Here is a 12,864-nt window from a genome sequence, read left to right as displayed (position 1 = left end):
GTCGATTAAAATAAAAGTTAGTACAGGTGTACTGTTAGTATACATTTTTAAACAAAATAGTATGCATAATTTCAGTCAAATTTTATGTATTCAGAAAAACAGGGTTGGCACACTTGAAAGTTGCGTCAATTTAATCATATGTAGTACTGAAATAGTAAACTAAGAAGTACAAGTGTTACCTAAATAAAACATCAAAAAAAATATATTCTTGAACTTCACTTACTTAAAAAAATCTTATCATATACTTATTTTATTGTAATGCTTCCATCAAGTCACAACATTTCGTTACCCAATGTCGATAAGATGACACACACAAAAAGAGCACCAGATGCATGATCAGCAGATTTTTGAATGAAATAAAACACAGACTTATCGACTATGAACCCTTAAACATGAATCACTCTTTATATTGTTATTCAGTCTAACAGCTTTGTCTGTTTATACAATACACGTTACACTCAAAAGACGAACGTCTGGGTTTATTATTTACACCATCACTGCTGTTTGCAGTTTTCTCTCTTGTCTTTGGCTTTGTGTCGTGCCGCTTTATCATTCTGCCGTTTAGTCGGCGGCACGAAGTTGGGCTCTGGCAGGTAATCGTAAAAGATGCTGTGCGGGTTACGAGGGGCCAGACACACATCTGCTGAGAAAACAGAACAAAATTGACTTCTGATGTCACAGTTAATGAGTTTTTTTTGACAAAATCTGCGCTTTTACCCGACGGAGGATTAGTGGAGATCTGACTCTCACACTTTCTCGCCTTAAACGTTGGGTCGAGCTCTTCAGCGATGTTGTGTATGTGCTGCGATCGGCTGCAGGGAGATAAACGAGGTGTCAAGATATGTGTTGAGAAACAGAAGTGTGTGTGTGAAAGAATGTGTGGCGTACAGTGCAGTGCATGATGGGCTTGGTAGATGGGTTTCAATTGTAAAGTCTTCTTCCACAGGTGAGTGCAGTCCATCGGAGTTTAATCTCTCTCTTAACATCTGAAGGGCCTGAAATTTATATGAACACAGTTCTCGTGACCATCTGTATAGTCTTGTGTGAAAGCAAGTGTTGATTAAAGACATTCATTCAGACCTTCCTGGTTGTAGTGTTGTCTTCATCTCTTGGTTCACTCTGCCTCTCTAGGATTTCTAGATCTTTTGGTCTGTTGTTGAGTCTCCTATGATGGCGCTGCATGTAGTGGGCGATCTCCTTGTAAAGAAGAGATCACATCTACAGTAGTTGCCAAAAGTGATGTCCAAAGTTTACATTTAACAATATTTGCCTTTTATTCTTCCTCGGGTTAGATTCAACCGTTAAAATAGGCGTGTGGTCCAAAACTGACAAAACACTGAACATTTAATGTATTAGTTGGATAAAGTGTATTTATTTGTTTCCAACCTCATCCTGGGCTACTTGTGCTGCAATGAAGTCCACTTCTGAACCAGAGCTCTGAGGTAACTATGCAACCAAAAACACACACATAAATAACAATGTTGTAGGTTTACAAAAATATCATATTTTTCATTAATACAAACCCACATTTATACAAAGAAAATCTCAGGTTAAGGGAATCAAGTATTCAAGAGATACAGTTTATATATAATATCATCTTGAACCTCTCTGTGAGGCAGCAAATCCTCTTCTTCCTGAAGTCTACGGGCCAGTTCAGCATCCTGAAGCACCTGCTCCCAAACTCCTAACCCTGAGAGAAAGAAACAATTCCTGTCCTTATTCGATTGTACCATGTAAATAGTACAAAATATAGCATCATAACGTGCCTTCACACAGAGGAGAGGCACAGCTGTCGTCATGGCGACCGGCTGCAGCCCTCTGCCGTTTCATCTCCATTTCTTCTTCATCCTGTAGCTGCTTAGCTATTGCCTGTTTAGAAGAGCACAACATTTTTTCAAAATATTTTTTTTTAATGCTTTTGACATACAACTGTTAAAATTGGTCTATTACACAGGGGTGGAAGAAAAGTGTAATATAAATCCTCCACAAACACGTTTACTACAGTATATAGGAACATCGTGGACCATTCCCACAACCTAACAAAGTTTGCACTTTAAAAATACATTTACTAGGACATTACTAGTGTATAAGATTTCACACAATAGAAACATACTTGGAAGATAAGTACACACAAGTTTGTTTCACTATATTTTTAGGTTGTTTCAAAAACTATTGATTTTACATGATTTTATAACAGATCATTTTTTTTCCTACTCCATAACCCTCAAAGAAAAATGTGCACCGCATTAAATATTTCATTTGGCTGATTAATAAACTTTTGTATCTACTGAAGAAGTCGGACTTTTATTCACTTTGAGGACACTTGGCCCTATAAGTAAATCTAAAACTGTACCACACAGTCACACACAATGGATTTAAGATCTCATAGAGGTGTCAATGTGGGCAGTGAATGTTCCATCACGTTGTCACACGGTGTCACTTCACAGCGCTCAAAACCAGACGTACAACACCAAGATCGCAGGCAGAGTGCAGACCCGCGGAAAGTACAGCTCACGCAAACACACACACGCCTCCACTCGCTCTATATGTGACGCCCTTAGAAACTGCTGAATGCATCGAACCTCATGCACGATGACATCACGGAGCATCTCTGTGTTGAGTGGTGAAACATTCTGAGCACTTAATAGTGCCCAATGAGATTATTATCTGTATTGAGTCTGATCATGGTTTGTTTCATTTCCAAATATTAACTAAGATAACCACAGAATCCACCAAAACAAGATAATACAGATCATGCTCATAAATCTTGTTGTGTTGTTATGTATTTTATTGGCAATGAACATAAAATAACCCTTTTGGGAACAATATCTGTCTATGAAATGTTTTTTAAATGCAAATGTTTTGGATAAAAGGCTAGGATAATACTTTTCTAACCCTGTTGAAAAATACAGCATATGCTGGGTTAGGTATGTTTTGATGCTGGTTTGCATGTTTGTGCCGGTTCAAGATGGTCATGTGCTGTCCCTTAGCTGGTTTAAACTGGTCATGTGCTAGTCCCAAACTGGCCATGTGCTGCTTTAAGCTAGTCATGTTCTGGTCCTTAGCTGGTTAAAGGTGGTCATTTGCTGGTTCCTCGTCACTTTAAACCAGCTAAGAACCAGCACATGACCATCTTAAACCAGCATATGACCATTTTTAATCGGCACAAACCAGCATCAAAACATATACCTAACCCAGCATATGCTGTTTTTTTAACAGGGAAATGAGAAAATCTAAACGTAAAATGGAGAAGCCTTTCTTTTTGGCTGATGTTGCTTCCTCCTTTACAACCTTACTGTGTTATTTCCGAACAATTCCTGCTTGATTCTGTCACATTTTTCCAGGTTTAATGTGTTTAATGAAGAATGGTGCTATGGTACATTTTCTCACTGGTTTCATACAGGCCTGGCACTTGAAAGACGACAATCTAGGCCATTTCATGACCCTTTATGAATTAAAAAGCAAGAAGAGGAAACAAAAGAAAAAAAGGGTCTTTTATCGTAAATGTCAGAAACGGCTTCATCGGCAGGAAATGGGTCGACTGAATACAGGAAATAATGACAGGAAGGATATTAAACTTGGATTAAATACATAACAAAATCTAGGAGTTTATGTTTATGTGCAACACTCCACCCCACTAAATTACTTACTACAAAACAACCCTAAAAACACAACACAGCAGTATATACCACATTTGTTCAATAGGGGGCAGTGTTGTAAACATCTTTTTCACACTATTAAAGGGAGGGTTCACGCAATAGATAAATCTTCTTTCATAATACACTCAAATCACATGTAACTTCAAAAACAACACTACCAAAAAGGCAGATCACATAATTTACATAACCAATATAATATTATATGCAATATATACGCCTTCTGAACCCAGTATGAGAAATGTTATCTGCAGTCACCTACACAGACAGCTTTCAGTAAGTTGTGTCTTATCATCAGATCGTTGTTTGAGAAAATTGTACCAATTTGCTTTTAGGAAGTCTTGACCTTCATTAAGGACAGATGAAGCTGTTTCTCTATAAAGTTCATACTTTAACTTCTTGTAAATAAACAGAAAATTACCCTCGGAAAGTCAATCATACACTTAAGCAAATAAACAGACAACATCATAAGAGTGTGTGGCCGATGGGTATTCCGGTATTAGCACGTTACTGCTGAAGTAGACTGAAAGATTGTAATAAATAAGAGATTTAAAGTATGCTTAGTTAAGCTCCAGCAATCAACATGCCCTCTTATGTGAATCAGCACCATGGTGAGGTATTTGTCATTGTGCGGCACTCGGTGAAAGAGTTTCCATCCTTGTGCCGAGCCCGACCGGCCCACCCTTACTGACTGAGAGCCTAACAACACACATGGACAAACTCATTATGTACAAAACTGCTAGAATTGACCCTTCTAAACCTCATTTTCTTGTCTACAAGGTATTGAAGTTGTTCACGCAAAAATGAAAATTATTTCATCGTTTATTCACTCTCTTGTCATTCCGACCCTACATGACTCTCTTTCTTCTGCAAAACACACAAAAAAATTGTTGTCAACCAAACAACAGTGGATCTCATTGACTTCCATTGTATGAAGACACAACCACTGAGACTTTTCAAAATATCTTTTTTGTTCCTCAGAAGAAAAAGTCGTACATAGGTTTTGAACCCCATGAGGATGGATAAATGATGACAGGATTTGCATTACAGTTTGACAGGGTGTTCATGGCTTTGCTCTGCACATCAACACATACAAATAGCCAACAGCAAGTCTATCAACACTAGACAGGACGGTCAACACCACAGTCCATAACAAGGGCCCTTATTAGACAACAACACCCTGAGTAAACAAAAGACAGAAGCCCTCTTCAAATATAAAGCACACAGATTCCAAACTGTTGTCAGAAAAGCAAAGCCAAACATCTCACACTGTTGACTGAAAATTTGAAAGAAAAAAGTCCTTTAGGTTTCGAAATTTGTAAGCATTTGTAATTATATCGAACACTACATTAGTCTTGTTTTATTATTTAATATCTTCGTGCAACGTTTCATACATTTTTACTGTGGCTCCACACAGAGCGCTTCGGAAAGCCTCTTGTAAACCCCAAAAACAGAACCTCAGTGTTTCACAACATCTACCGAAAGCGTCCAACGAGACGAGTGGTCCACCTCCACCCTAACAACCCGGAAACCCTGAAGACGTCCCCATGGGAACACTTTCAAAACCCCTCTCGATAAGAGACCACAAAGCTTGCACTTCAGACACTAGAGATGTCAGGCCAACAACTAAATAAAGGACGTGTTCAGGGAATGAAAGAATACTTGAGGCAAATGGATATGAGTGTGAGTTCCTTCACTTACAAGAAAGGTCACATTCTTGTTTCTTTTCTTGCGTCTTTTGTGCTAATTCTGTCCTTTATCTCTCCATCAGACTCCCACAGGCAGTTTAATCCGCTCAACATGGGAGAATACAGATCAACACGTAATTTTTGTCATGTTATGTTAAATGATACCTCATCTTCTTTCTCTCGTCTTCTGGCCTCCTCGGCACATCTCTGAAGCTCTTCTTGAATGGTCCGAGCGTATCTGCAATCCTCTTCCTCACTGACAATCAGAAATAGAAGGAAAATATTGAGTCATGTCCAGTCCAGACAAATGTTTGATAGTGCAAAGGAAAAAATGCATCGAAACTTGATGGCTTTGATTTCATTGTACTCTTTATACTAGTCTTTCAGGTTTTACGATGGAGTAAGGGGAGTTAAAGTTTACAGTTGTGTTAACGTGTGTTAACCTTGATGGGTAACCATGAGGCACCATGTTTCTTAAACATCTTATAAAAACAATTGGTTGTACTCCTTTATCATCATCTGTCTGGGGTCACCGTGTACTCTTTCTTTTAGACTGTGTTGTTTGTTAAAGATGAATGTTACCAATAAGAGTTAATCTTCAGAGCTGATAGAGATATCAACTTTGTGTGGAAGATTATGATTACTTTTCCCAACCGAGAATCAACTTTCTTAAAGGCAAAAACTTTCTTGGGATATATTTCTTGAGAGACAGTTCACCCAAACATGAAAGTTTTGTCATCATTTACTCATCCTCATGCCATTTCAAACCTGTACACATTTTTCCTCATCAGAGAACAAAAGAAGATGTTTTGAAAAATGTTGTTAACCGGGAACCGTTCACACTTGCATTTGGCCAGTTCCAGCATTAAGGACATGACATTTTGCATTATGGACGTGACATAAAAATGCTCAGAGATGAAATTTGTTACTATATATTGAAGCATCTGCTTATATTTTACTGAACCCTTGGTGATAGAGTCTAAACATAAAAAATGTCAATCTATGAAAAAAACAAAAATATAAAAAAAGGGAAATAAACATGCATGTTTGCATGTTGGATGTGACAAAAAAAGGATGCATTTTTGGAAACGATAAACTTTGTAATTTGTCACCAAATGTTAAAATCTGTGCTGTTACCTTAGTAAAACTAGCTGGTAAAAACATTTTTTGTGTGGAAAGGTTTACATTTTCACGAAAATGCCCAATTGCGTTTGCGGCAATACAATAGAATGATAGGGTGCGGGCAATGATCTTTTAACAACTCTCTTCAATTACCTTCTTCTGTGTACTGCAGAAGGAAGAAAGTCATAAAGGTTTGAAATAAAAAGAGAGAGAGAGTAAATGATTTGTATTTTGGGGTGAACTATCCCTTTAAAAGGCTAAGTACTATTTCTCAGAATCCCTCAGTTACGGTGAGGTCCAAAAGGATTTTCATATACATTCAGATATTCTCACTAAAGATGTAAAATTAAAAGAATGTTTGGGGAAAAAAAAACGTTATAACAAAAGAAGTTACACTCTTAAAAAAGGTGCAACAAAAGGTTCTTCACAGCGATGGCCATTTTGACCGCAATGACCATATACTCAAATGTTCTAATAAGAACCATTTCTTTCTTCTTTCTTTCTCATAATCTCTAAAGAATTTTCTTTTGACTGCAGAGAAATTTTGTCAAAGATTAAGGTTCTTTAAATGTTACAGGAACCATTCAACCAAAAACAGCATTGTGATGTGGAGTAAAACCGTGTCTAAACTGGATGCGGCGCGACGCGTCCGATGTAGACACGGTGTTAGATTTACTTTTATACAAACTTGTAGAGTTCATGCCAGCTTAAAAACATGCAGTCATTCAAATAAAGAATAGACAAAAACTAAGAAAGTCCAACAATGTTAAAAAGGAACCTGGATTGAAAGTAATTACGGGTTTCACATTCCTGAAAATATGGTGTAAAAAGTCTTTGGAAATCCCATCATGTTATCATCAAGTATCCTGACATATCACGGTATATGACAGCATCAATTTAAATTAGACCGCTTTGAGTTGATTTCAGTCATTTTGAATGCCCGTTGTCAGACAGTACATGAGAATCAAAGTGTCAGCTTGTTGTGTATGTGTAATAACACTATTTTACTTTTTTGTTTTTGACAGCACCAAGATTGTCGCGTGTAATGAGTCCCCCACTCATGTTTAATTTCTTTTTAACGTGTGACATTAAGACACTCTACTCCATTTTGAATAGTGTTTTTGGAAAGAGAGTGAATTCTGGAAAAAGTTACCAAAATGACTAACATGGCCTACATCCCCTTTAATAACCCACCAACTATGTGGCACAAGCCTTGGAAACAAATTCTTTAGTGTCACACTGGGCTGAAAAAGTTCTGGTTTAGGCCTGGCCTCCAGCGTTTGCCAATACATCTCACACTACACCAACTAAACAAGTCACACAACACGAATGAGTGATTCAGCACACGTGTCAAACCCTGACGATTCTTACAGCTCCCGAAGATCTTGATGGAGATCCGCTCTATGTTCCTCCTCCTCCTGCAGCCTCCGGGCCAGACGGACATCGGTCTGCACTGCCTGATTCTTCTGCATATTGGTGCTGTAGAACTGCTCGACTAAGATGATATGACACAGATGAATAAGACTCGGGTTCTGTTAAACGCACTAAAATAAATAAGGATGGGAGAGATGCTGACACTTACTTTCCTGCTCCTGCAGACTTTGTGCCAAAGCCCCGTCTTCCAACACAGAGAAACACTGGCACACTGTGGCAAAACATCAAAAATAACAACAAGATTTAAAAAGACATTACTCGAAGATTCAGCAGTGATTTTTGAGTCATTAATGTGAAAAAGAAGATATTTAGAAAAAATTATTATCATGACATTTTGCGTTATGGACGTGACATAAAAATGCTCAGAGAATGAATTTGATACTATATATTGAAGCATCTGTTTATATTTTACTGAACCCTTGGTCTATGATCTTTGAAAAACATATATATTTAAAAAAAGGGAAATAAACATGCATAAAAAACACAGGGAAACACTGGCACACTGTAACAACACATCAAAATTATACAAAAAAATTTTGTTCCCAAACACAAAACCAAACCAAGTAAATAGTACCCATAGTAACCCATAGTACAGTTAAAATTATGCATATTACTTGTAAATAAACTTAAAATAAACAAATGGGCGTCAAGGGTCAAGTCACATCATGTCACATACTTAGAAAGCGTCTGCCAAATGCATAAATGTGAATGCGACAAAATTAAACAACAATGACCTTAAGACACTACACATACTGTCAAACACGCAAAACTGTGTACATTAAACACAAACACATAATTATTATTAGCTCACTATTAACAGCTCATGACTTTCAACACAAGCTTGTCAAACATCAAACTAATAAAACATGTCACTCCATAATAAAAGACCTCTACTTACAGCTTGTGTATCAAGACATGATTTAAAGACATTCACAATGATACATCAGATAACACATGTACAACATTTTCTGAATTTTTTTACAAAAAACTTAAATACTCCTCTATTACTCTGTTACCATTTTTAAAGATCCGCCTGCGTCTGTTCGTCACGCTGTGTCTACTGTCATGCAGCACATACACATGCGTGTGTGGGTTCATCATGTTTAAAGAAGGTAGTAAACAGTCCTGCTGCTCTGCCACATGCATTTGGCAAAAAAAAAAAAACAAGGAGGAAAGAAACATGCCGGTCGTCTCCACCCTGAGTCCAGATGGAAAACCTGACATGGGCGCTCTCAGGACAAACGCTTGTTTCATAAGAAGCAGGAACACTCACAGTTAAACTAAAGGCCATGAAGAAGGGCTTTTTGTGTGAGTCCATTACCAATATGCAATGATTTTTTGAGACTTTAAGTAGAAGGAAATGTGTAGGAGAGACATGGTTTTCAATCAAGAGACACGCCTAACTCCTCATACCAATGAAAGTTCATATGTAAGGGTTAGTTGCCTTTGAGGATTTGATATCTTTGAATTCAAACTCATATTCATTTTAACTCTTGATTGTTAAAGAAGCTACCATACTAAAGTGACCTTGTCTTTTAAGTATACTTCCTATACTTTCAGTGTACTTTGCAAGATTTTCTCTGAAATATACTTAAAAGCACACTTGACTTTCACTTGACAGAAAAGTCTGAGCATATTTTTTCCAAGACTTGAAAGTAGTACCTAAACAGGAACCATTGTGTACTTAGAAAGAATACTTAAGTGCTAAAATAATATATAAATAGTAAAGCATAAGTATGCTTCAAAGTGTTCCTTTATAAACTAAACATGTGCTACAAGTATGTACACTACGTACACTTACGGGTGTACTATTTCGGACTGCTTAAAGAATCTGCATGACCTGAATTAAAAAACAAAGACATAAGACAACATGTTTGAGGTGTAAGAATAAATATTTCTACTGAAGGTCACAGAGGAAAAGGTGTGGGGCAGTTAAGGGTGTGTTTGTTTGAGTAAAATGAGCGTGGTCTACCCAAGTCTTTTGACCCCCCCGAGAGGAGGCCCCCAGGCCAAACAGATGGTGCTATTCAGAGAGAGAGAACGCAGCAAAACAAGAGAGAGTAATCGGGACCCCTGCATGAAACTATCAAGTATTTCATGTTCGTCTTCTCCTCCCGCTCTGTTCTTCTCTCAGTCGCTCTCTCTTCCCAGCGGTTCTTTGTCTATATTTGGCACGGGAAGCCAGTTCAGAAGCAGAAGCTATAAATATACGCGTTGAATTAAAGGGGGTGGGTCATGTGTGAACTCAGAAAACCAGGTCAGAGGCTCTGTTGCAATTCATCCTTAGTTAATTGGCCGCTAACCGGCTTTCTAACTCGTAATCTTATATTATTTGGATTGTATATCAGCGATCAAGAGACTCGCAACAAATATCTGAATAGATGACAGCTCGGCGCAATGCATTTTGGGACTGCCTTCTCTGCAAAAGATGCTATCAAACGTTTGCAGCAATCTTCAACATGGGAGCCCACCGATGTTGTCCGGTCCAAAGTCTCGAAATCGTCATTTGATCTATATCATCGACAAGAGATACCAATCCACAGAAATGATTCCCAGTTTCTCCTTTTCTCGCCCCCCCTCCCGACTACTTTTAAGTGTAAAGTAGTCGAACAAATGGTTAGAATGGTCTAAAAGACAGCATCTTTGCATGTGTCCATCAAAATCTCCTGCACTTGTTCTCCTCGCGCCGTCTTCCTGCCCTTCTGGCCAAAACGGGAGAAGATTGGAATCTCAACCCAAATCCTGTTTAAGAAAGAGGAACGCTGGGAAGCTGATGGGCTCATCCAGGCCAGATAAGAGCACGAGTGGACAGAATCCAGCTCTTATCTGCTCTACACAGCACTCGTCTCATCTGATCTAGTCTCACATCACATTCCAGAATGTTTATCTCATCTCTTATACGCGACAGCAAGCACCGCTAGACAACATCCGACATATCACAAATTCATCATGCACATGCATGTTTAATTGAGGGTTCTGCTTATTTAGCGTTCAAAAAGGTTTGCTACTGCAACGTTTATTTATTTTGTATTATCGCTTGAACTTGATTTCAATGTTTTTCCTTTCACATAAACACAAGTTTGCACACAGTTCGCCACACGTTTTTAAAGATGCTGAATGTACAGTATACAGACACTTTGAGAGAACAAACATATAAAAGCGTACCGTCATGTACACCTGGCAGGTGAGATTTGTCAATGTCAGTTTCTGCCATGACTGATTCCACACCGAGCTCACAGTCTCATGATGTGATGAAGAAATCTGCACGACCAAACTCTGGAGAGAGACACATCGTATGACAACTATCATCTTTATGTGTGTAACCAATATATATGAATTTTATCACTGTTGGATATTGGACGTGTACAGTATGACTTCAATGGCATGTGCCAGTCGTAATTTAATCTCTCCAAATCCCTGGAACAATAACACACATTGTGCTGAAAACGAAGACGTTGGCAAACTTTCTTATTTCTCCAAGTTTCTTTCCTGCGGTTGTGTCACTTATTTTGGTAAGCTTAGGAAAGTAGTTTTGTGTATCATTAACAATAAAAAAGACAATACATTTAACTTAACCCTTACAAAAATAAGTTAACTTTCTTATTAAGTATTCCTATGAAAGTTTTAAGTATATTTTTAAGTATCCTTTATGTAGTAAGTATATCAATATTCATATCTTAGTATGCTTGCAGGGTTATTATTTCAATGCAACAGTGGGCCTATATGAGTTTATTACTTTAAAAAAAATATTATTAGAAAAATTCTTGTTAAGTTTTCAATAAGATTGTTGCAATGCTGTTTAATAGTCGATTTTTCAATTTGATCCAAACAAGTTGAGCAAGTCCTTCTAAAACTTTAAGAGCATAACTTACATGATCTTTAAAGTGTAATACAAACAATACACTCACCCCAATAACGCACAGAGAACTAGGTCATGTTACATTACATTGTTCATGTTATGTACTTCTCGTACTTAATAACACTAAATACATAACGTAACATATTTAGTTCATGATAATATTTTCACCATATCGTTAACAGCTGTCATAATAACTTTCACGTGCATTATCAGTTAAAGGATGTATCCTAAACAAACACCGCAGTTTAAATGTTAGAGAAAATAAAACAAACGTGTTGTTAAAGTGTTAAACACACTTACATAGAGTCGATCTGTCATGCACGATGTGCGCGTCCTCAGTTCTTCATCTCTCATGAACTCTTCCAGCTCGCCTTTGTGTCTCTGATACTTTGTTCTCAATCAAAACAAGTTCATGTGAGTTCGCGTGGGCAACTTGCGCCACCTGCTGGTCTACTAAAGAACTGCTCACGGTCACATGCTTGGAATAGAATTACTGGGTTGAAATTATTTATTAAAATTCAAATATAAATATACAGTGACCTAAAAGATATTAGGACACTTAAGTTTATATTTACACATGCTTGAATGTTTTTGTATTAGACATAAAATTGAATTGAATTTAAAGCCCTTTCTGATATTCTTTGGAATATCAAACCATGGGAAATTTATTTTAAATAAAGACATTTTGCAAGCGTTAAGAGGTTTTTTCACATAAAGAGGTTTGTTGGGTGTTTAAGATTCAAGATAAAAAAACTTTAAGGGATTGAAATTTGTCCACGGCTGCATACACATCAAAATGTGTTTTTACACGTTATTAAACCTACTTTTAAGAAACAAAAATTCAAAATGTATTTTATAACGTAATGTTCAATAATGAAGAGAATTTTTGATAAGAGAAGATGCTGATAGTTTGTGTGCTAAATTAATAAATCCACCAATAAAATCATCTTCATACCAGAAATTTAAAAAAAGTGAAGTTACTTCTAAGAAAATCTCTAGCATGCATTTGATACATATTTGTTATCTATAATGCAATAACATTAAGATATATTAAACGTGTCTATTGTACATTAAAAACTGCCATGCATTTAAAGTTACAAAATGT

At 37.2% G+C, this 12,864-nt stretch overlaps 1 protein-coding gene across 3 annotated transcripts; it reads right to left on the bottom strand.

The window, feature by feature from the left end:
* Positions 1 to 223: 223 nt before the first annotated feature.
* ccdc50b (coiled-coil domain containing 50b) lies at positions 224 to 12,143 on the bottom strand. Of its 3 annotated transcripts, none has more exons than XM_056734907.1 (12): positions 12,060 to 12,143; positions 11,066 to 11,176; positions 8,049 to 8,111; positions 7,838 to 7,961; positions 5,510 to 5,600; positions 1,767 to 1,869; positions 1,605 to 1,690; positions 1,387 to 1,446; positions 1,081 to 1,197; positions 889 to 995; positions 718 to 812; positions 224 to 643 (listed from the first exon to the last, which is right to left on the bottom strand). In XM_056734907.1, exons 2-12 carry the CDS (start codon positions 11,112 to 11,114, stop codon positions 495 to 497), a joined length of 1,044 nt encoding a protein of 347 aa, XP_056590885.1. In that variant the 5' UTR covers positions 11,115 to 11,176; positions 12,060 to 12,143; the 3' UTR covers positions 224 to 494. The 3 variants fall into 3 exon arrangements, with proteins under 3 accessions (XP_056590885.1, XP_056590886.1, XP_056590887.1); XM_056734908.1 differs by having other exon boundaries at positions 224 to 640; XM_056734909.1 differs by having other exon boundaries at positions 1,081 to 1,194.
* Positions 12,144 to 12,864: the final 721 nt, after the last annotated feature.

This window comes from Triplophysa dalaica, chromosome 21, assembly GCF_015846415.1.
Source record: "Triplophysa dalaica isolate WHDGS20190420 chromosome 21, ASM1584641v1, whole genome shotgun sequence".
NCBI classification, from domain to species: Eukaryota; Metazoa; Chordata; class Actinopteri; order Cypriniformes; family Nemacheilidae; genus Triplophysa; species Triplophysa dalaica.
The sequence above is the reverse complement of the archived record's forward strand: the minus strand, read 5'-3'. Positions and strand labels throughout refer to the sequence as shown.